The sequence below is a fragment of the Garra rufa genome, chromosome 1, assembly GCF_049309525.1.
Source record: "Garra rufa chromosome 1, GarRuf1.0, whole genome shotgun sequence".
Taxonomy (NCBI): Eukaryota; Metazoa; Chordata; class Actinopteri; order Cypriniformes; family Cyprinidae; genus Garra; species Garra rufa.
The window spans coordinates 61,978,917-62,004,371 of NC_133361.1; the positions used below are offsets into that span (position 1 = coordinate 61,978,917).

Genomic DNA, 25,455 nt, shown 5'->3' on the forward strand with positions numbered 1-25,455 from the left:
CAGGTGATTGTTACTCAGGTCAAATTCTCTCAGGCAGTTTGATGATTGTAACACTGAAGCCACAATTTCACAGTGTCGATCAGTGAGATTACAGTCTGTCAATCTGAAAACAGGGAGGACATGTGAGCAGGTGAATCCATGAAATTGCAAGACAGTAATATTCCTTGTGTAGCAGACCTTATGCGTCAATAAAATATTATATGATCGCAGATAATATTATCAGACAGTGCAAAGATGTCCTTGTTTTGGCTCTGTATGGAGTCCTGTAGTCTGGGTGTTTATTTAAATATTTTGAATGAAGACTTTGGATGGATTCATTTTTTAAAATGTAAACATTTTCTGAATAGTTAATGTTGTTGTAAATGCAATTGTCAAGCTTTTTGTGATGCATTTTGGAAACAGGAGATGAGCACCTGGTCTAATGCGCACCTGGCTTGAGAAACCCGTTCTCAAAGACTTACTTTTAATCATTAGTTGGGTAGCACACATATTATGAATGCTTTCAGCAGAATTCAAATTAGCCATTTTAATCTACATTAATCTAGATAGATTTTTTTATCTAGATTAATCTCACTGTAATCTTGAAATTAATCTATGCCCACCACTAATATATATATATATATATATATGCATTATTTTTATTAAAATCTGAGTCAGTATGAAAGCCAAACCTCAGTTTGTTGAGTTGACAGGTTGGACTCTTCAGTCCAGTACAAAGCAGCTCCACTCCTGAATCTTGCAGGTGATTGTTACTCAGGTCCAATTCTCTCAGAGAGTTCGATGATTGTAACACTGAAGCCACAATTTCACAGTGTCGATCAGTGAGATTACAGTCTGTCAATCTGAAAACAGGGAGGACATGTGAGCAGGTGACTCCATGAGATTGCAAGACGGTAAGATTTCCTTGTGTAGCAGACCTTATGTGTCAATAAAATATTATATGATCGCAGATAATATTATCAGACAGTGCAAAGGTGTCCTTGTTTTGGCTCTCTATGGAGTTTTGTAGTCTGTGTGTTTATTTTAATATTTTGAATGAAGACTTTGGATGGATTTATTTTTTTAAATGTAAACATTTTCTGAATAGTTCACTGACATTTAGCACTTTAGCTGAAATATGTATTTAGAGAATCATAAACCAAGGCTGGAGTGTTGTTTTTGACAACCATCTTAGATTTAGTCTTAGTCTTAGTCTTTTGGACTAAAATGTTTGGACTAAAACTAAATAGTTATTAGTAATTTAGATTACTGGTGCAGTAGACTTAGCGGGCGCAGGTGCATTAGGCGCAATCATCAAATACATTTCAAAGCAAGCCGGCTCCACGGTCCTGACTGCATCATCACTGCCTTTATTGGGTGTTTTTAGCGAATATTTACATTTATTCACATGACTGGATGTGGTGGACTGCCATGATTTTGGCGAATGCAGGACACTACTGAATAATGCGCATCATAGGGGATTTAAAAAGTGGAAGTATATATACACCGTATACCTGCGTACACCCTCCACTACACCACCGTTGCAAATTGCCGTGCCACTGGTCTTTCATGTTTCTAACAGGCAGTCAAGTGTATATGACATAAAAATATATTTTGTAATGTGCAATCAGTGCTATCTGCTAGCAAACTTTATTTATTTACAAAACAACCCCATAAACACAAACACAAGATTGAAGGTAATATACATATAATGAAACATTGTCATCAAAATCCTTATTAAAGGCAAAAATTACTTATATTTACGAGTCTGCTTGCTCGAGTGAGCAGCTATGTTGGAAATTTCTCTTAGCCCTTCGTTTGAAGTGAAGTCCTGAAAAATCTTCGTTTGGAGGGCTATCTGGCCCTTCCCCTTACCCCTACCCCTCCAACCAAAAGAGAAATGAGGCACCCCTACCCCTTCACGTGAACGCGACAAACGGAGGGGTAGGGCTAAGTGTAGGGGTAAGGGGGAGAATTGGGATTGAGCCTTAGTCCAATTTTAGTCGATGAAAAGTCAAAAAGGTTTTACTCTAGTTTTAGTCGACGAAAAGTCAAAAAGGTTTTAGTCTAGTTTTAGTCAAAAAAGGGGAAAAAGTAGTCTTAACAAATTTATGTAGGTCAGTAAGTATTTTGCTGTTGAGTAGTGTCACTTAAGTTCTGAAAATAGCAGATCTATAGTTCAACACAATGTGAGCTTCTGGATCGACTATTTTCACCAATAATTACAATAATGAAGGAATCTTTTAAAACATAAAAGACAAACAAGGATGGAAAGCTAAAATCGCTTGCCATACTAGTATGGCGAAGAGTATTTAATGCTAAAACGGCTTGCCATAGCGCCAGATTTTTTTAGGTTTTAATTGGCATGCACAATAAGCAGAAACGCATGCATTTTAAATGTCTGAGGGACCACCCACTAACATTTTCGTCTATTCTCGTCTCGTCAACGAAAACTCACACACGTCTCGTCATGTTTTAGTCATCAACAAGCCATTTTTATCTCGTCAATGTCTCGTTATCGTCATGGAAAAAAGTGGCGTTAACGAAATGATTTCGTCATCGTCATCGTTGACGAAAACAACACTGGCTGGAAAAACCTGAAGAATGAATGAGCTGACTTTGTCAAAATACACAGAATCACCAAAAGCACTGCAGTCTGCATTAAACAGAATTTGTGATTGTCTTCCCTGTTGTAACATCCATGAATAAAACAGCTTCTTGAATGGGAAAAATGTGGGACGGGTTTTGTCCTTCAATTTTTTGACAATTGTTATTTACTAATTATTGCAAATGTTTCATCAATTTTTTTTTTTGCCATTGAAACTATTGCATGTTTGCATTTGCACACTTACAGAGCTTTTCTGCAGTTCCGTACAGCAGGTAGCAGTCTCTGTCCACCATCTTTTGATTTGGTGGTGAATTTTTTAAGATCAAATTCATCCAGCACCTCCTCGGACATCAGGATTATGTTTGCCAAAGTTGAACATTGTGCAAGAGAAAGACTTTTTTCTTTTGTTCCAGATTCTAAAAATGCCTGCATTTCTTCAACAACAGAATTATGCTTCATCTCAATTAAGCAGTGTGACAGATTTATCCATCTTTCAGGACTGACATTGTTTTTTTGACCTCGTTTAAGGTTGTGGATTATTTTCTTGATGCTCTCTGGGTTGTCCTCTGTGTGAATCAGTACATCCTGTAAGAGTCTCTGATTACACTCCAGTGAGACACCATGAAGAAACCGAAGGAAAAGATCCATGTGTCCATTTTTACTCTTTAAAGCTTTATTCATTGCTCCCTTCAGAAGAACATCAAGAGGAACATTTTCACATTGAGTTCTGGACTTTCCTGTTAGAAACATTTTCAGAATCTCACTGTTCTTGTGTAAATAGCAGTAAAACACATGCAGTGCTGCAAAAAACTCCTGAAAGCTCAGATGTACAAAACTGTAAACCTTCCTGTGATTAAATACAGATTCCTCTCTGAAGATCTCAGTACAAATCCCAGAATACACTGAGGCATCAGTGACATCAATGCCGCTTTCTCTCAGGTCCTCCTCATAGAACATCACATTACCCTTCATCAGCTGATTGAAGGCCAGTTCAGCAAGTTTCACAATCACTTCTCTATTGGACTGCAGGAGTTTCTCTGTATCTCTTTCTTCATACTTCTGGTTCCTCATATTTGTTTGAATAAGAAGGAAGTAGATGTACATTTCAGTCAGAGTTTGAGGGATTTCTGCACTGAGATCTTGTTTCAGGATGTTTTGAAGGACAGTGGCTGAGATCCAGCAGAAGACGGGTATGTGGCACATGATGTGGAGACTTCTTGCTCTTCTGATGTGTGAGATGATTCTGCTGGCTTGATGCTCATCACTGATTCTCTTCCTGAAATATTCCTCCTTCTGAGGGTCATTGAATCCCTGAATTTCTGTCACACGGTTGATGTATTTAGAGGGGATCTGATTGGCTGCTGCTGATCTGGTGGTGATCCAGATGAGAGCAGAGGGAAGCAGATCTCCTTTCATGAGGTTTGACATCAACACACCCACTGTTGAAATCTCAGTCACATCAGAAACTTTCTGACTGTCTGAAAAAATCAGTGTAATTCTACTTTCATCCAGACCATCAAAGATGAACACAACTTTACATTCATCATAAATCTTTGAGTCCAAACCTTGGAGTTCAGGATGAAAGTCAATCATAAGTCTGTGAAGACTGTTTTTATGATCTTTAATCAAGTTCAGCTCTCGAAATGTTAGCACAAACATGAAATCTACATCTTGATTGGCTTTTCCCTCAGCCCAGTCCAGAATGAACTTCTGCACAGAGACGGTTTTTCCAATTCCAGCGATGCCTTTAGTAAGAACAGTCTTTATTTGGTCCTTCTTCTCTCTTCTCATCTCCTCATATCCTGGATCAAGTAAAGGATTAAAGATGTCATTGCAGTTGATTGGAGTGTCTTGGAGTGTCTTGTAACCTTTCTCAATCTGTAGCACCTCATGTTCTTCATTCACCCCTTCACTCTCTCCCTCTATGATGTACAGCTGTGTGTAAATCCTGTTCAGGAGGGTTTGATTCTCTTGTAGTTTAATTCCCTCAAATAAGCTCTCATACTTGTTCTTCATGCTGATTTTGTGCTGTTTTTTGACTCTCTGAAGATCATGATGCACTGGTTGGTGAGAATCGAGCTGCTGGGCTGCTTCTGAGTCACAATGTCTGAAGTGGGTCTGATAGTAAGGGGATGGGAGGGTCTGAGGGGACACATTTCTGATCTGGTCAGCTCTCCCACGACTGAAAATATATTAAGCAGAAGAGACAGAAACAATCAGAAAGGACCTTTGTCAAAACAGAGAAATTTTCTGAAATCATACCACAACCACATTTGCAAAGCAGTGTTCGTCTGCGCCAATAGGGCAAGTCCACCTACATTCATGTGTGTATTCCTATTATATTAGTATTATGTATTAAGCCTACTTTTTCTTTTCAATTTTCTTTCTTTATATCATTTATTTATATAATTTATTTTAGTATAATTTTTGCTGCTAAAAAGAGAGCACTTTTTCTGTCTAAAAATAAAATTAAAATGTCAATCTCTCTCGTTATTTTTGTGTATTTGTGTGTGCATTTGTGTTGAATGTCCCACTCTACATAAAAATACTCACACAGGATCAAAGGGATCGGATCCATCACTGAGATCAGGGGGCTGCAGTGGAGAAGCTGCTCTCTTTCTCTTCCTGCTGATGGTACTAAAACATATAAAGAGATAAAAAAGAAAAAAAATATTATTTTTCTGTAAATTATCAGTCTGCTCCAATAAATTAACATAAACACAGGTGTGAACAGGTCTTGGTGAGCTATGGTTGAAAACTACAAAATACATGAAAATTAGTCTTTCAGACTGGGATCAACTACTTTGGCCTCAGTCTGGATGGTCTGTGAGGATGTCCCTAGCTGAGTTCACTGGTGCCTGTCTATGAAAAGCACATGTGAAACTCTCAAAATGAAATCACACTGGAACAACACAATCTCCCTAGCTTTCACTGAAAATGCAAATTAAGCCATTCGGGACCATTTTGGCTAAAATGATCCAGGAGTGGTTGAAGATGGTATCCAATATGTGACCCTGGACCACAAAACCAGTCATAAGGTAAAATTTTACAAAACTGAGATATATACATCATATGAAAGCTCAATAAATAAGCTTTCTATTGATATATGGTTTGTTAGGATAGGACAATATTTGGAAAATCTGGAATCTAAGGGTGCAAAAAATTCAAAATACTGAGAAAATCACCTTTAAAGTTGTCCAAATTAAGTTCTTAACAATGCATATTACTAATCAAAAATTACATTTTGATAGGTTTACAGTAGGAATTTTACAAAAAAATCTTCATGGAACATGATCTTTCCTTAATTTCCTAATGATTTTTGACATAAAAGAAAAATCAATAATTTTGACCCATACCATGTATTTTTGGCTATTGCTACAAATATACCCCAGCGACTTAAGACTGGTTTTGTGGTCCAGGGTCACATATGTAAAACATGCTGTTGAAAAGTGGTGGCTAAAGCAGCGAACACATCTAAAATATTACAGCACCTGAGGGATCAACATCCAAAGATTTTGGCCCAGATAAATCTAATAGTTTTATTAATATATAAAAAATATTATTTAATATCACTAAACATTATTTTTGGCATGTCTCCCATCCAATAATTACAATAAGCTATGTGATGTGTTAATTTGATATGAAGAAGGTCTCAGCTTTCAAGTTCTGTTGATTTTGTCACAAATTCTAAACAATAATTGCAATTTATATCAATCTGGATATCATTATAGCCACATATCTGTTTAAGAGAAACACGCAGCACACCTGAACTGATCAACTCTCCTGCTTTACTAGTTATAGCACAAAATAAACATGAATTAACATCAAATGGCATGTTGAAAGATTCAACTTACTGAAAATTTTACTTTATACAACCATTTTTTTATTGATTATCATAATGAATTATGCAATAAAGGGCTTGTTTTTTTTCTGGTTACTCCATGTGTTTTTATACTGATCTGATTGTTAAAACAGTTCCATTTACACTTTCACTTTTATTTCCGTTTTCTTTTTTTATTCAAAATATTCACAAACATGTTAATTATATTATAAAATATAAGATATTCAGATTCTTAAATATGTGCAAGTAACGCATTTGATGGTTTAAACACCTTTATAATGACCATGGTAGGTGATCTATTACGGGTGATGGGAGACGCCAAGTTAGTTCGCGCTGAATCAGAATGTAAATTCATCCTCTCCTCCTAGAGTAAACTTTTTTGTTACCTACACTGTGTATATGATATAAATAAAACAAATTATATTTGTAAGGATCATTAGTGCCACTCACCTATACATCAGTGTGTTTTTTACAATCTGCAAATGTACATTTTGCTAATACTTGTGTATTTAAACATCTGAAACCTAAAATAAGCATTATGTGGTTGAAAACACTGAATAGTTGTGATATGCCAAGCGCTGAGCATGTCTATCTCTCGCCCAGCGCCAGGAAAAGCAGATGAGAATTTAGTAGTTGATCACGAGACGCTGTTAACATTCTAATTACACCGATGTGATCGTACACTTTAAGGGCTTAAAAAATACTTGTGTGAGGTTGGTAGCTAGCTAGCTGAAAATACTGTATCGCAACTGAATCACATCTATAGTTTCAGTGACACCTGCCCCATATTAATTCTCTTTTTTCATTTTAATTCTCTTTTATGGAAATACTATCGAAAGCAGCCATTATTTCTTAAAAAAAAAACACAAAGCCTTAAATTAAACAAAAAAGGACATTGTGGACGTATTTAAATACAACTAAAATGAGTGAGCAGTTTTATTTATTTATTTTGCATTTTTGAATTGATTATAATGAAGTCAAAATTACGAGATTAAAGTTGTGTTATATTGTGTGAAATAAGTTAATTAATGTGAAAATTCCACCTACTAAAAAGTCTGTGGTTAGCTGACTGATTATAGAAATAAAACAAGGTTGGCAAAATTATATTGTTGGAGTTTGTTACAACTGTTATTCCATATACACAAGCTGTGTTATTGAAAATTTTTGAAACACTGATTGATTGAATAAATGAGATTTGTTTTAAGTTGTTCTGACTTTTTTGTCTTCTGAAGAAAGATGGAGAAGAAAAGAGGAAAAAGACGACTGATTTACATGCCGCATGAACTGAGGTAAATACGGTGAACTCATGCCATATTAAAGAGCTGAAAACACATTTATTGTTTGTATTGCGTGATAAAATGATGATTTGTGTTATATTAAAAGTAAGAAAATATGTTTACTATGAATATTTTGTGGCTGGCTGTTACTATAGAGAAAATGTTAAATATTATTTTCAAGCAATTATAGTGTCAATTAAACAGCTGTTTTATTTACCTGCAGAAAAGACAACAATAAAGGCCACATTAACCTACAACGTTTGGGGGGCCCCATACAAATGTTTATGAATATGGGCCCAGGGCTGACTTGCAAAGCATGGTTTACATTTCAGTGAAAGTGTGTAAGAGTAAGTGTGTTAAAATTTTAAAATGAGGAATTTATATTGTTATTGAAACATTTAAAGAGAAGGACATCAGTGAGTGTGGCATTATGTTTGTAAAAAAATTCACATTCATTGTCATGATACTTACACAGGGTCAAAGGTCACAGCAGGTTTATCATTGAGAAATATGGATCTGTTACTCTTCATAGACACACCGCTGAATCCTGGAGATGATGCTCTCTCCGTGTCAACTTCTCTGAGAAAAGGGGGTTCAACTATAGATCTGTTACTCTTCATAGACACACCGCTGAATCCTGGAGATGATGCTCTCTCCGTGTCAACTTCTCTGAGAAAAGGGGGTTCAACTATAGATCTGTTACTCTTCATAGACACACAGCTGAATCCTGGAGATGATGCTCTCTCCGTGTCAACTTCTCTGAGAAAAGGGGGCTCAACTATAGATCTGTTACTCTTCATAGACACACCGCTGAATCCTGGAGATGATGCTCTCTCCGTGTCAACTTCTCTGAGAAAAGGGGGTTCAACTATAGATCTGTTACTCTTCATAGACACACCGCTGAATCCTGGAGATGATGCTCTCTCCGTGTCAACTTCTCTGAGAAAAGGGGGTTCAACTATAGATCTGTTACTCTTCATAGACACACAGCTGAATCCTGGAGATGATGCTCTCTCCGTGTCAACTTCTCTGAGAAAAGGGGGCTCAACTATAGATCTGTTACTCTTCATAGACACACCGCTGAATCCTGGAGATGATGCTCTCTCCGTGTCAACTTCTCTGAGAAAAGGGGGTTCAACTATAGATCTGTTACTCTTCATAGACACACCGCTGAATCCTGGAGATGATGCTCTCTCCGTGTCAACTTCTCTGAGAAAAGGGGGTTCAACTATAGATCTGTTACTCTTCATAGACACACCGCTGAATCCTGGAGATGATGCTCTCTCCGTGTCAACTTCTCTGAGAAAAGGGGGTTCAACTATAGATCTGTTACTCTTCATAGACACACCGCTGAATCCTGGAGATGATGCTCTCTCCGTGTCAACTTCTCTGAGAAAAGGGGGCTCAACTATAGATCTGTTACTCTTCATAGACACACCGCTGAATCCTGGAGATGATGCTCTCTCCGTGTCAACTTCTCTGAGAAAAGGGGGCTCAACTATAGATCTGTTACTCTTCATAGACACACAGCTGAATCCTGGAGATGATGCTCTCTCCGTGTCAACAGGAGCCTCCTGCTCTCTCTCCTCATACACACTCATTTTACAGGCTGTTCGTCTCCTTCTCTTATTCCTTCATAAGAAACTTGATTTCAGGCCTGCATGTGGAAACAGAGAAATAGGATTTTAACCACAAATTATGTTAGAAAGACTCTAAAGCCACTGTCATTCATTCATATTAATAGGGCTGGCCAATCATTGCTTGAAACCTAGAATATAAAAGCACTAAATTTGCTAATTTTATCACCACACATTTAACCTTACCTTATTTGTTTACATATCAGATATCCGACCCAGCAAAAAGGGTATCAAATAAGCCTATAATATTATACCGTTTGTGTTGTTCGTCCATCAATGATTTCAAAAGTTGGTCTGGCCTGAGTAGGCCTATGTGATAAAAACATCACGCGAATAGCGAATGTCGAACGAATGTATATAATAGACCTTTCTCACAACTTCCGTATTTTGCACCGGAAATACGCAATTGCTGTGTAAACCTATTTCCGCCCCAGTATGCCGGTAACCAGTTAAACAACAAAGATGGCGAAAACATCAAGTAAGATTGTTTGTAACATCAAGACCACGACTGTTATATTGCTTTAATAAAGTTGTACATGTCCTCTATACTATCCATACATAAACTTATAACCCTAGTCCTCGGTCTAAGTGGATACACTAGTAATTTGTTAGCCTGATTGCTCTCTAACGTTAGCTACGTTACTTACCTTGAAAGTTATGGATAAACGGGACGTTCTAAAACACTTAAAGTTTCTGTCAAACCTTACTTGGAACAAACACTAACTACTATCAAAAGAACGAGCCCTTATTCCACAGATAAAGTGAATAATATCACGTTAAGCGTTTTCTCCCCCCAAATAAGCCCATTATAAGGAAACAGCTTAACGTGGTTTACGAACCTCAACAGCGACCAGGGAAAACCAAACTTCTGTTAAATTTTACTTATAATAAATACTTGCTGCAGTCAAAAGAACGAGCTCTTATTCAGCATATAAAGTGATCGCCCCCCATAGAAGTCCATTATAACAAACCATGTTAATCTTTTTCCTTAATGGAGTTCTATAGGGAGAAAAGCGTGATATTATTCACTTTATATTATTCACTTTATATGCTGAATAAGAGCTCATTCTTTTGACAGCAGAAAGTGTTTATTATAAGTAAAATTTTAAGCCACGTTAAGCTTTTTTTTGTATAATGGACTTGGGGGGTGATGGGGGGCGATCACTTTATATGCTAAATGAGAGCTCGTTCTTTTGAGAGCAGAAAGTGTTTATTATAAGTGAAATTTAACAGAAGTTTGGTCTTCCCTGGTCGCTGTTAAGGTAAGTTAAACCCAGCAAACACAGAACGTTCCCCTAACGTTCCCATATGGTTCCCATTTGGTTATTTTTTCGGGAACCAAATGAGAACGTTCCCAGAACGTTCCCTGTAGGTTCTCTTTTTGATAACCTATAAAGAACGTTCTCAGAACATTCCCTGCAGGTTATTTTTAGTTTTGATTTTATAACCTAAAAAGAACCTTCCCAGAACGTTCCCTGCAGGTTATTTTTAGGTTTTAATTTTATAACCTAGAGAGAACGTTCCCAGAACGTTCCCTGCAGGTTATTTTTAGTTTTTATTTTATAACCTAAAAAGAACCTTCCCAGAACGTTCCCTGTAGGTTATTTTTAGTTTTTATTTTATAACCTAAAAAGAACCTTCCCAGAACGTTCCCTGTAGGTTATTTTTAGTTTTTATTTTATAACCTAAAAAGAACCTTCCCAGAACGTTCCCTGTAGGTTATTTTTAGTTTTTATTTTATAACCTAAAAAGAACCTTCCCAGAACGTTCCCTGCAGGTTATTTTTTTAGTAATCATTACCATTTAAACGAATTAAAACTTTGCAGATGACTCTGATTTTTCTAATGCTGAAATTTATTTATTTTTTCATCATAAACAAACTAGAATCTCATGTCCGAGATAAGCTTTTAATAAATAACATCAAAGTGGTCAAACCGCATTATAATGATAATATAATTTATAATTTTATAGCTAAAACAAGCCAAGGTTAAGTGTCTGAAAATCATATTATAAACACTATTTATTTCTTTACTCCAGCACGCGCTTTCTCCATCACGCGCTTAATCCATCACGCGCTTTCTCCTGTCCTCAACATAAAGCGGCGCGCTCGCGTAATTTAAAAAATAACGGTCATTTCGTTTTACTGACTGACTAAAGTTCGGTGATTGATCTCTTTAATGGATAATTACTTATAACTAATATATATACGAGAGTAAATATTGTTATTTTAGGGAGATTTGACACGTTTTATTGAAGAAAGCATAATGTTAACCGAAAAGTTTTCGTTTAGTGTCCAGAAGAGGGAAGCACCTCATGGTTAATTCAGCGGTAAGAAACGAACGTAATGTTATCCTAGTTAAAGTCAAATAAATGTTCTCCTTTTTTTAATGTCTGTAAAAAATAAAATACACATTTTTGAAATCGAATATTTTGTTGAAGTCATGTTATTTGGTGCTTTAATTAACAAAATCTGGGTTGTTTTATGGTATGGTACTTCTACATCTTACATTAACGAAATCTAACATAGTATAGCATAATTTAGTCTCATGTATGCTCCTTATGATGGTTAAATGTGCTCTGATTATCTGTAATGATTAAAAAATGGTTTAAAACAAGACATGGTGTGTAGAACGGATAATTGAGATTCACATCCGTCCGCCTTCCATGCCGCTTACTTCGGGACATGGAGTGCTGACGTACAGAAGCGGTACTGGAGTGAAGAGTTTAGGAGAACGTTCTGGGAACCATCAGAGAACTTTCAGAGAACCTTCTAGGAACATAAATAGAACGTTCCCTATTGGTTAGCCAGGAAAGTTTTCTTTACGTAACTAAAACGTTCCCTTTAGGTTAGGGGAACATTCTGGGAACCTACTGGGAACGTTCTGGGAATGTTCTTAGAACGTTGTGGGAACGTTCCCGGAACGGTCCCAGTAGGTTCCCAGAACGTTCCCCTAACCTAAAGGGAACGTTCTAGTTACGTAAAGAAAACTTTCCTGGCTAACCAATAGGGAACGTTCTTGGGAACGTTCTGGGAACCAAAAATTGTTAGCTGGGAACCACGTTAAGCTGTTTCCTTATAATGGGCTTATTTGGGGGGAGAAAACGCTTAACGTGATATTATTCACTTTATCTGTGGAATAAGGGCTCGTTCTTTTGATAGTAGTTAGTGTTTGTTCCAAGTAAGGTTTGACAGAAATTTGGGGTTTCCTGGTCGTTTTTTACGTACGTTAAGCCACGTTAAGCGTTTTAGAACGTCCCGGATAAACTCTTAGTGGAAAAATTAATATCCTTTATCCAATTTGTTCCTCTTTGTGATGGAGTTTTCCTCCACGACTCTTATCAGGTCGGCAAAAGTTATCTTTGGCAAACCAAGTGAGGGAAGTTGTGTAGACTCTCTCCATTTTAATTTTAAATTACCCGGCTTTCTGCTGTGTTGACATTACACAGGAAGCCTGCATACCCTGCGATTGCGTATTTCCGGTTTCTGTGAAAAAGGTCTATACAAAAACTCAAGTTAACCGAATTGTTAAACTTTAAAAGTGTTTGATTAGGATTAAGGTGACTGACATAGAAAATACAGTTGGAAGCACAGGCCCAAAGATAGAAACTGTCCTAACCGTGCTGCTCTTCTCGTCGATATCAGGAGAATAACGAACATCTTTGACGTGATTGACTTCGACTTACGGTCTGTTTAAACGCAAAAGGTCCTTATTGATAGCACCGTTGTGAAAAGTTTCAACGCACTTACCGTGACATGTGATGATATTGTTGATTTCGACTTATTCGAAATGGCGTCTGGTGTGATCATGAGCAGTTTCGGTTTCACTTTATGAGGAGAGCTGAGTTCCGCAAAAAACAAACAGCAGGAAGCATCAAGTCGGACTGAACGTGATGACGTTGGAATCTAGGCTACGTACTATGCTATACTTGCCACAGCAGTCTTAAATAAATAAATAAATTATTACAACTAACATATAATAAAAATCACAGAGTGCCACTTAAAATGACATTTAGAAAACTGTATTTACTCATGTCAAAAGCAAAAATCAAAATACTGTTCTAACAGATAAATTGATTTGGAATTAGAGCAATGTGGGACACCTTATGTTTGTGATGTATTCATGTAATAAAATGTTAATTTAAACCTGCTTATTATTAATTTCAGTAGTTTGAGTGATTACACATAACAAATAGTGAAGATGTAGGCATGGAATTATTGAATCACCTTTTAAATTAAAATAACAATATAATAATAATAGTCATAATATGATGATGATGATGATGATGATGATGAAAGTAATAATAATATTAACAGTAGCAACAACATGATTTCTTGGGATTGCTAGGGTGTTTCTAAGCAATCGAGTGCTTAGCCCTGATAGCACATGTACATCTCGGAGACGTATATTTGACATCTTTAAGATGCAGTTTGCTCATCTGCAATACATCTATTGGACGTTTCCTAACAGATGCCAAATAGACGTCTATTAAATGTCTTTAAGATGTTTATGATTTAGAATGCATGTAAAACTGAAATAGTACAGACATCTGCCAGACGTTTGTACACAGCAGATGTTTTCCGGATCAAGAGATCTTTAAGAGACATCTTGCAGACTTACATGTGCTATCTGGGTAGGCACTGATATGGTAACTTGATAGAAAAATCTTAATTTAAAAAAAAAAAAAAAAAGTGGAAGTTAACAAGTCCATTTGACAAACAGGTTTAGAATAAAATATCTGATACATTTAATATTTCAACACTCTTAGGACAGGATTACCGCATGGATTAAGTCATACATTTGTACGCTTGACCATTTGTTGTTTGTTTGTATTTCTCTTGTACACTAGTACCAGTCTAAAGTTTTTGGACAGTTAGATTTTAATGTTTTTAAGGAAGTCTCTTTTGCTCATCAAGCCTGCATTTATTTGATCCGAAATACAGCAAAGCAGTAATATTGTGACATATTTGTACTATTTGAGATAAATGCAGTTCTTTTGAACTTTATATTCATCAAATAAACCTGAAAAAATGATCTATCACTGTTTTCAACATAATATTAATAAAGGTTTCTGAAGGACATTGTGACTGGAGTAATGATGCTTAAAATTCAGCTTTGAAATCTCAGATATAAATTACATTTGAAAATATATTCAAATTGACAGTTATTGTAAATAATATATATATATATATATTAAATTTGACTGTTTTTGCTGTACTTTGGATCGAAAAAATGCAGACTTAGTGAGCAGAAGAAACTTGAAAAAACTAAGTGTACATGTAGGCTCCAAAAACTCATCCTCTCATAAGACTGCAAGGAGTCAAGTTGCAAAGGAGGTAAGATGTATGTAAAATCTTCTGATAAGGCATTGTTTAATTCTTCCTTTATTTTCAATATAAGCCTGGTATCCAAGATGTGGATTTTCATTAGAGCCCGACCGATAAAGGATTTTGAAGGCCGATACCGATACAAAAATTTGTTGGTTTTAAAATCCGATATTCCTATATATCGCCAATATTTATTTATTTATTTATTTATTTTTTAATTTCAGAAACGCGCAACAAAACATTAACAAATTTCCCTAACATTAGTTATTTGTATTTCACGAGTTTGCTCTTACATATAATGAACAGCGTAAAAGTTAAGTGTGTTTGGCGTGCTGTCCGGGAGAGTGCTCCGAGCTCGGTAGTCATTCCCGAGCCCGGGGCACTCCCCCTGCTCAGGGAGAGGGGTCCGAGCTCGGCATTTGGCCCGAACCCAATAGCGCTCCCCCTAGCTGGAGGTGAAGAGAAAAAAAAATAAAAAAAGGGGGGGTGGGAGGGATGCTGAATCAGAGATAAGTGAAGGTAGGACTGCTTGGTTATTTAAAGGGACTGTAGTGATTGGATAGGGAGAGTGATTGGATAGGGAGTGTGATTGTTGATGGTGAATTGGCCGTGTTAATTATCTGCGCGAGCTCCTCCCGAAATTTGTTAATAAAACATCACTTCACGAGTTTGCTCTTACATATAATGAACAGCGTAAAAGTTAAGCGTGTTTGGCGTGCTGTCCGGGAGAGGGCTCCGAGCTCGGTAGTCATTCCTGAGCCCGGGGCACTCCCCCTGCCCAGGGAGAGGGGTCCGAGCTCGGCATTTGGCCCGTACCCAATAGCGCTCCCCCAAAGTGCAAAATAACTGCAGGACAGCAGCCAGATGACCCCCCAAAAAGCTTAACTTGGCTGAAGGGATGCTGGACGTTTAGAAGTAGACAGAGTATGGGAGGAGCTTCTGCGGGCATTGTTGGGGTAGAGAAAAGCGTTTTGCGGGAGTGAAACTTGAAGCAGGTGGAATTTATGAATGGTGCTCTCGAGGGAACGGGCATTGCTGTTGCGTGGGGGAAAAAAGGCGATGCATTGCTGCGCGTATAGGAAATAAGCGGGGGCTTTAACAGGAGCCATGCGTTGCTGAGCGTGAGAGGAAAAGCGGGGAGAGCACTGCTGTGCGTAAGGGGGGCTCCAGCGGGGGCGCGCATTGCTGCGCGTAGGGAAATAAGCGTGGGCTTCAACAGGAGCCATGCGTTGCTGAGCATGAGAGGAAGAGCGGGGCGAGCACTGCTGTGCGTAAGGGGGGGGGGGCTCCAGCGGGGGCGCGCATTGCTGCGCGTAGGGAAATAAGCGGGGGCTTCAACAGGAGCCATGCGTTGCTGGGTGTGAGAGGAAAAGCGTGGAGAGCACTGCTGTGCATAAGGGGGGCTCCAGCGGGGCGTGCATTAATGCGCGTAGGGAAATAAGCGGGGGCTTCAACAGGAGCCATGCGTTGCTGAGCGTGAGAGAAAAAGCGGGGCAAGCACTGCTGTGCATAAAGGGGGCTCCAGCGGGGGCGCGCGTTGCTGCGCGTAGGGAAATAAGCTGGGGCTTCAACGAAAGCAAGATGTCCCATGGAAATGGGACGCAGAGGGGATGGTTGAAGTGGCAGCTTCGTTGTCGCCGTGGACGACGATGCTGGTGGCGGACCATTCTTTGCCCCATAGGGAAGCTGCGGCCACTTATGGGTAAAGCTCAAATAGCGCTGAGGATGATAGCTGGGGGGGGGGGGGCAAATCTGCCAACTCGGGGGGCCAGGTAGAAGCGAACCAGTGGCCCCGGAGAAAACCTCTGAAGCCGGCGGAGGGGGCGGCGTCGGTATATAATTCTATATTGATTGGGGAAGAAACCAAATTGCTGTAAAAGAACGATAAGCCGTTCCACTGTTTAAGGAAGGAAATCCATAAGCTGAGCTCGTTGCGGCAAGAATCAGTTATGGAAATACGGTCCTCAAGGGCGTGGGCGGAGGAGGAGAGGGAGAGGAGATGGGAGATAAAGGGGTGGCCTTGTGGGATGATGCGCATCGCGAAATTTAGATGACCCAGAATGGATAACAGCTCGCGTTTTGTACAGCTAGAGTTCGTTAACAGAGTGGAAGCTACTAGAATCGTTCTGTCAATCTTTTCTTTGGGCAGGGAAGCCTGGAATTTTTGGGAATCTAAATTGATGCCCAAAAATTCGATGGAAGTGCTAGGACCCTCGGTTTTGTCTTGGGCGAGGGGAATCCCGAGCTCTGAGAAAAGCTTTTGGGTTGTCAAGAGGTGTGCGGCTGGGACGGAATCTGGGGGTGAGATGATTAAGAAATCGTCTAAAAGATGGATCAGATAGGGTAAACTGTAATTGTTGGAGAGGATCCAGCAAATTGCCTCCGACAGCGTGTCGAAGATTTTTGGACTGCTTTTGCAAACGAATGTGAGGCGGTCGGCGAAATAGAATTCGTTTTTCCAGCGAATGCCAAATAAGTGCCAGAAATCTGGGTGGATGGGCATGACTTTGAAAGCGGAAGTAATGTCGACTTTGGCCAACCAAGCGCTGCGACCTGCCTTTTTAATCAAGGTAGTGGCTTGGTCGACTTCGTGATAGTGAAGAGAAAACTCTTCGAGCAGAATGAGGCTGTTAATGCTAGGGAATGGGGAATTATGCAGAGATGAAAGATCAATTATGAGGCGTTTTTTGCCTGAGAATTTTCTGGTGGCAACGCCGATGGGGCTGACTCGATAGATGCTAAAGGGAGGGACAGAAAAGGGGCCTATCATGAAATTTGAGTCTATTTCTTTTTTGATTGCCGTCCACTATTTTGGGTTCGGTGAGAGCGGAGTGGAGATTTGGGCAGATGAGGTTTTGGGAGGGGAGGCTCAGGACGCCGGGGTGGAATCCATGGGTGAGACCTGAAAGAACATAACATACAAAATGAGGGTCGGGGTGATGAAGCAATTCAGCAGATAAGCGGGAAACATTTACAGGAGTCAATAAATAACTTTTTTGGTTTTTATTTGCAGCTTTATATACAGGGCAGACTAGACGTGCATGAGCGCCGCCGCAAAAATTGCACACATGCATAAAGTGACAGCGCTGTCTGGTGCACCTGCCGTTGTTAAAGTCAGAGCAGACTTGGTTGCCAGAGGAAGAAGGGGGCGGCGAAATGTGGGAGTAGGGGTAACTGGGGTCTCCATGAGACGCGGGACGTAGCTTGTGGATTTGGGTTGGGATGGTTCGGGGCTGGGAGGAATAGATGGATTGATGAAAGTGCAGCTGGAGGTGGGGTGGGAAAAAGAACGGCAAACTGCGCAAGAGATGTTACGGCAGCCCAGGAACACTCTGTTATGGAGCTCGGTGTCCAGAGCTCCCCAATAAGGACACTGGTTCCACTGGGGTATGCGGATGTCACATTTTGCGGTGAACATCTTGTGGTAAGTGTAAAAGTGGGAACCTCCATATGACGGGGCGAGTTCAGCGATTATTGAGAGGTAGTCGCTGAGCTCGCGTCTCCTGTGGGGAAAGACGGTGCAGATGACTTCTACGTAACGGGTGAAGGCGATGGTGAACTCAGCAAATGACAGAATGCGTGACTGGACGGGTGCTGAATTTTTTAAAGTGACTGAAAAATCGCAACAGTTGATTTGGCGATCGGCTGGTGATGGTAAGATAGGTGACAAAAGGGTGAAAAGATCAACATTCGCACCTGCTAGTATCTGGGTCTTGATGGAGTTGGGAACTGGGGGAGGTTCCTGTGCTAAAGCGTTTGGCGGGGCTGGAAGGGGTGTGGCTGAGGCCAATGAGAAGGGAGGACGGGCCTGAGGAGGAAGAAAAGTGGCTGCGAGGACTGATAGAGGCGGTAAGCCTGAGCTGCGGCCGTCTCCTGGAACGGAAAAGCGAGGGGGGGAAGAGGGGGAATGGGGGGCACCGGTGCTTGTGGCATGAGCGGGGGAATGCTCGTGCTATGTGCGGAAGGCGGTGCTGCGGGCCATGGGAAGGGGAGTGAAAGAAGAGGCAAAAGCTGCGGACGGGAATCGGCCGCTGGAGTGGGCGAGCTCGTGCTGCTGCGGTGGCTTGTAGAGACGATGGCCGGCTCTCTGCTGGCCTGAGCAGCGAGCTCCCGCCTCGAAGATCGAGCAGTATGGCAGTGGCTGGTGACTGCGTCATCCAGGGCGTGGCCCAAGCTCGGTGACGGCCTTCTGCTGCGTCCTGACATGGAGTAGGGGGCGCTGCGGCCAGAGCGCGCTCTGCCTGAGGCCCTGGAAGGAGGGGTAGGTTTGGACTTTCCCTGCGGTTGAAGAGATGAGTAGAGGGCGAGGAGATCCGCTTTGGAGGAACGGCTGGGGATGACGACGCCGGCGCTGGTGAGCGCCTTGCGGAGCTCAGCTACGGTCCATTTTTCCCTGGCTGGGGCGTCAGAGAAAGCTGAGGCGTAAGAGGACGCTGGGGAAGATGCCCGACGCCTGGTGGTGGAGATGGCGAAAGCAGGCGTCTCGGAGTGTGAGCAGCGGCGGTGCATGAGGGCCTGCGGCCCCGTGCATTTAAATGTGGCTAATGTATTAGCACATCTGATCTCTTCTGGAAGCTGATTCCAACTGCGGGCGGCATAATAGCTAAAAGCGGATTCCCCTTGTTTTGTGTGAACCCTTGATATTACTAACTGACTCGATCCTAGTGATCTGAGTTGGGTTTATATTCAGTGAGCATGTCTGCAATGTATTTAGGTCCTAGGCCATTGAGTGCTTTATAAACAAGTAGAAGTACTTTAAAATCTATCCTAAACATAACTGGAAGCCAGTGTAAGGACCTGAGGACTGGTGTGATATGCTCTGATTTTCTGGTTCTAGTCAGAATCCTGTCAGCAGTGTTCTGTATGAGCTGCAGCTGTCTAATGGTCTTCTTGGGAAGGCCAGTGAGGAGAGCATTGCAATAGTCCACCCTGCTGATGATAAAGGCATAAACAAGTTTCTCCAAATCTTGAAGGGAAACAAAACATTTAATTCTTGCAATGATTTTGAGATGATAGTATCCTGATTTAGTTACTGCTTTGACATGGCTACTGAAACTGAGGTCTGCCTCCAGAATCACACCAAGATTCTTGACTTGATTTTTAGTTTTTTGACTCCTAACGTCAAGGTACGCATTTACCTTATGAACTTCTATGCTGTTCCAGCCAATAAAAGTTTTCCTCATTAGGAAAAAACGGTAATCAACTGTAAAAAATACAGCTACCGTTTTTTAAATTAACAGCATGATTCTGTTTTGTTAAATACAGCATATAACTGTTATTTAGCAGCATATAGCTGTTAAATTACATGCTAATCACAACCACATTATTTCAGATTAAAATGTTATTGTGCACTACATTTTATTTTTGTCAATGTGTATTGTCTATCTTTTTTATTATTTTAATACAACACAAGAAATTCTGCACTGTGTTTGTGAGATATTATGCCACAAAACAGGCAACAATTACAAGTAGTCAAGAAATATTAAATGCATACTGTACACTATGGTGCAATAAAAAGCACCAAATCAACACATCAAAATACAAAAATGGCTTGAGGAAAAAAAAAGTAAATAAGCAAAACAATTTAGAAATGACTCCTTTACAAATCTAGCCTCAAATCAGCCCAAAAATGGCCTCTAGTATACAAATTAATAATAGAGAAGGAATAAATAAATAAATAAATAAAACCAACACCAGCCCACTAGGTATTTCTGAAAAACAACTGCATGAGTGGGGAGTGCCAGCTAAATTTTAAATAAAGTGCCATTCAAAGTCCATAAGTCTTTTAAAAAGATTTGACACTTTGGAATTGACGGTCATGGTCTTCTTCACTTCTGTTTTCCCAGTTTTTTTTTAGATGTCACTTTTCCCCTTGCAGCCTTGGTCCCCTTTTCTGGATTTATCCCAACAAAGCATCTGAAAAATAAGAGTAAAAGTGAACAATGCTTTAAAACTTTATGATTTCAGAAAGAAAAGAAAAAAAGAAAAAAATATTGGAGCTTTAAAAAAAGAATTAAGCTCTAAAAAGACAAGTCTCAAATGGTTTAATATATGATTTCTGAAGCAGTTCTATTTTTTTGTGAAGATCTTTTTCATGTTCAATTACATTTACTAGCACTTTAATGTCAGTTATACTAGAAAGACTGCAATGGCATGATGAAGAGTGCAAGTGTTAGGTTTTGGTCTGTCCTCACCTAAAACTAAACCAAATTAAACCACTACTTGTATGAATTATATTTATGATTTTTTATGCCCTTTGAAGCTTGAAGCACACTCACAGGACTGCTTGAAAGTTTGTGAACCCTTTTTTATATTACTGCATAAATATGACTCAAAACATCATAAGATTTTCACATAAGTCCTGAAAGTAGACAAGAACCCAATCAAACAAAAAAATATTTTGTCTGTTATTTATTTATTGTGAGCAATGACCAATGTGCATTGCAAAAGTAAGTGAATCTCTAGGATTAGCAGTTAATTTGAAGGTGAAATTAGAGTCTATCTGTTTTCAATCAATGCATTAACTATCAGGTGTCACTGCGTGCCCTGTTTTATTTGAAGAACAGGGATCTATCAACGTCTGATCATGTTTGTGGAACTGTTTCATAGCATGAACAAAGGAGATCTCTGAGGACCTCAGAAAAAGTGTTGATATTGCTCATTAGGCTAAACAATGTTACAAAGCCTTCTCCAAAGAGTTTTGACTGCACAAATCCACAGTCAGAGAGATTGTGAAATGGACGAAATTCAAGACCACTGTTACCCTTTCCAGGAGTGGTTCACCAACAAAGATCACTCCAAAAGCAAGATGTGTAATAGTCTGTGAGGTTGCAAAGGTAACTTCTAAGCAACAAAAGGTCTTTCTCAAGGTGGCTGATGTTAATGTTCATGAGTGCACCATGAGGCGAACACTGAACAACCATGGTGTGCATCATGGCAGATTTGTTAGAAGAAAGCCACTGCCCTCCAAAAAGAACATCGCTGCCTGTGTGCAGTTTGCTAAAGATCGCGTGGACAAGCCAGAGGGCTACTAGAGAAATGTTATGTGGACAGATGAGACCAAAATATAACTTTTTGGTGTAAATGCCCTGCTGAAAAAAAACAGCATATGCTGGTTAGGTATGTTTTGGTGCTGGGATGCTGGTTTTAGCTGGTATATGCTGGTCCTTTGCTGGTTTATGCTGGTCCCTTGCTGGTTTATGCTGGTCCTTAGCTGGTTAATACTGGTCCTTTGCTGGTTTATGCTGGTCATGTTGCTGGTCAAGGACCAGCATAAACCAGCAAAGGACCAGCATTAACCAGCAACATGACCAGCATAACCCAGCAAAAACCACCAAGGGACCAGCATAAACCAGCAAGGGACCAGCATATACCAGCTAAAACCAGCATCCCAGCACCAAAACATACCTAACCAGCATATGCTGGTTTTTTTCAACAGGGTGAGAAGCGTTGTGTTTTTAGAAAAGAACAACCTGCATCCCAGAATAAGAAACTTATCCCATGAAACATGGAGGTAGTCATGGTTTAGGCCTGTTTTGCTGCATCTGAGCCAGAAAAGCTTGCCATCCTTGATGGAACAATGAATTCTGATGTATTCCAACAAATTCTAAAGGAAAATGTCAGGACATCTGTCCAAGAACTGAGTCTCAAGAGAAAAGGGGGCCATGCAGCAAGACAACCACCACAAGCACACAAGTCATTCTACCAGTCATTGAAATGTTGTGGAAGGAGCTGAAGCAAGCAGTTCATGGAAGGAAACTCATCAACATCATAGAGTTGAAGTGGTTCTGTACTGATTAATGGGCAAACATTCCTACAAGTGGTTGTGCAGGACTGGTCAGCATTTACAAGGAACTTTACCTGCAGTTACTGCTGCAAAAGGGGTCACACCAGAGACTGAAAGCAACGCACAGATATGTAACACTCGATCATTTTTCTCAATAAATTTTTGGAAAAGAAAATATTTTTGTTTCATTTATTTGAGGGAGTTCTCTTTGTCTCTTTTCAGGAAAATCTGATGATGTGTTGAGTCGTATTTAAGCAGAAATGTAGAAAATTATAAAAGGTTCACAAACTTTCAAGAAGCACTGTATATTCACTGTACATTTAGTCTAACAACATGCATGTCTAATATGATATACTTACCAAGCAACAAAGATGCCATCGAATGTCACTATTATAATTAAAATTACAAAGGCCTCATTAAATCTTCGAAATGTTTTTAGAAGTACTTTTAGAAGTCACAAATAACAGCGGCGTGTAGGCTAATCCAAAATATTTCTCATTTCGCATGTTAAAAGTATAAACAGGCTGGATGAAACTTTAAAATTCTTACCTGTGTGTGTGATGTGAGGACAATCTGAACCCACTTGCTCGCTCAATTAACGTTACCGCTTTGCCTTGATAAAACACAGACGAATCATGTGATTTAAATAAAGCTGCATTAGATGCAAGATGTAATATAAAGTTAAGAGGAAGTTTCAATCACAGATACAGATAGAAATTTACCTCATACAGATAATCCAAAATGTCGTCTTGTGCACGTGAAAAAAAAGTTATAATTCCGTTAAATTACAACGCTGTACTGTTGTTGGGCAACCTCACAACCTGAAGTGAACAAGTCTTCCCATAATGCATTGTAAAAAACAGCAATTTACTGCTATTACAAGCATTTTGCTGATAAATTTTCATGTAAATTTACAGGATTTTTTTTACAGTGTAGCTCATTAATTGTGTATAAAAATATTATATTATCATAAAATGTCCCCAGAATGCCAAATAGTAATCAAAATATTTTATTAAACATAAATATATTACATACATTTTCCTAAAAAAAAAAAAGCAACTAGTGTGACCCGAAAATAAAGAGGCTCAGTTTAATACATTTTTTGTAATTCAAGTTTTTATTGTTTTCATTCGGTACATGACAAAACAAAAATGTATCAGTACTGCTTGCAAGGCCAGATTATTACAGTGGCTGAAATTAACAGAAATAGATGTATTAATAAATAAAGAGAGAAAATAGATAAACAGACAAATAAAACTTACAATGGTAATAATAATAATGATAAGCCAAAATTATTGTGTCACATGAAAAGACAGCGTCACAAAAGACCAAAAATCTTCCCAAACCGGAATGTCCACAGGGACCCCTGCTTTTTTCTTATTATGTAGTTTGCAAAGCAAACGTTCGTACGAAGCTGTCTTAGTCATTATGTTGACCCATTCTTTTAACTCTGGGGTTCTGGGAGTTTTCCAGTGTTTCAAAATGACTCTAGCCGTCACAGAAACCCCCACCATAATCACTGCGAACTCTCCCTTTGTAGTATTTGGCATCTGCTCCCTGTCTCCTAATAGACACAACCTTGGTAATAACGGTATTGTTGTTCCAAGCCATTTGCTTAAAATATTTAAAGTTTGGTGCCATAAAGGCTGAATAACTGGACAATCCCAGATACAATGAATAAAAGTACCTCTATCCTTTTGACATTTCCAACAAACATCATTATTTGTCAGACCCATTCTATTGAGTCTAAGAGGTGTCAAATAAAACCTATGTATGATTTTGTACTGTGTAAATTGTCCTCTAGCTTCTCTTACATATTTGCCTGTATTTGACAATATTTTTTTCCACTCTTCGACCCCAATTAAAATCCCAATGTCCTTTTCCCATATCGACTTTAAATTAATGCAGTCATTGCTGAGCACCTGGTTGGTCGTCCTGTAAAATACGGAGGCTTTTTGTTGGGGATGAGGAAGTGTTAGGAAGTCCAAGACATGGTTTCCGTCCATGTGCTGAATTTTTATGGAAACACAATTCCTAATTTGAAGATATTTCCAGAAGTTATCTTTTCCCTTTAAATTATACTTCTGTACAAGATTATTATAAGACATGAACACACCCTGTTCAAACAAGTCTGTCACAGTACACAAGCCATTCATATGCCATTTCTTCCAATATATGGGTGATTTCCCAATACAAATGGCAGAATTATACCATATGGAAGAATATGGTTGTTTACATTGTGATAATTTATGCATCTTGTGGATCTTCGCCCAAACCTCTTTTGAGTGCTTCATGATAGGATTTGTGGTTGTGTCTAAACACTGGGACAAGTGCTCGATAGGACTGTATGGCCGTGACAAGGTTTTCTCAATAGTAACCCAATCTAATTGAGTATTATTATTCCAATGCTTGGCCAATTTGGCCATTTCAAAAGATATCTGATAGAGCCGAGGATCTGGTAATCCCAGCCCTCCCTTATCACGAGATGCACATAATTTGTTAAACTTTATCCTAGGCCTTTTCCCATTCCATAGGAAATATTTAACCATTATATCATATTTTTTAAAGATCAACTGTGGTACTGTAAGGGGTAGCATCATCAGCACATAGTTAATTTGAGGCGAGACCACCATCTTAATTATATTTACTTTCCCCCATGAAGTTAGCTGAATTTTTCCCCATTTATCCAAGTTATTTTTTATGTTTTGTAGAAGTGGTGCCAAATTTAGCATAGAAATTTCTTCTAACTCCCTGCTTATCTTGATACCCAAATATTTTATTCCTTTTGGGATCCATCTAAAGCCAAATTTAGTTACCATATTTGCATTGCATATTCCGGATATAGGTGTAGCTTCCGACTTTGTCCAGTTAATTTTATATCCAGACACTTTGGAATAGGATTGAACTGTTTCCATTAAATGAGGTAAGGACTTATCTGGATCTTTTACCATGGCCAGAATGTCGTCGGCATATAGAAACAATTTGTGCTCTTTGTCGCCTC

General features: G+C 39.2%; 2 protein-coding genes across 4 annotated transcripts in view; one reads left to right on the forward strand and one right to left on the reverse strand.

Moving 5' to 3' along the window:
- Nucleotides 1-9,341, reverse strand: LOC141342420 (NACHT, LRR and PYD domains-containing protein 3-like; the record flags this gene model as incomplete). Its single annotated transcript, XM_073846867.1, has 5 exons — nt 8,177-9,341; nt 5,141-5,224; nt 2,832-4,769; nt 672-842; nt 1-103 (listed from the first exon to the last, which is right to left on the reverse strand). Coding segments are annotated over exons 1-5 (3,426 nt in total), but the record flags the coding sequence as incomplete, so codon positions are not given.
- Nucleotides 1-25,455, forward strand: part of LOC141337759 (NACHT, LRR and PYD domains-containing protein 3-like) — an 887,345-nt gene that overhangs the window by 678,525 nt on the left and 183,365 nt on the right. The window lies entirely within an intron of this gene.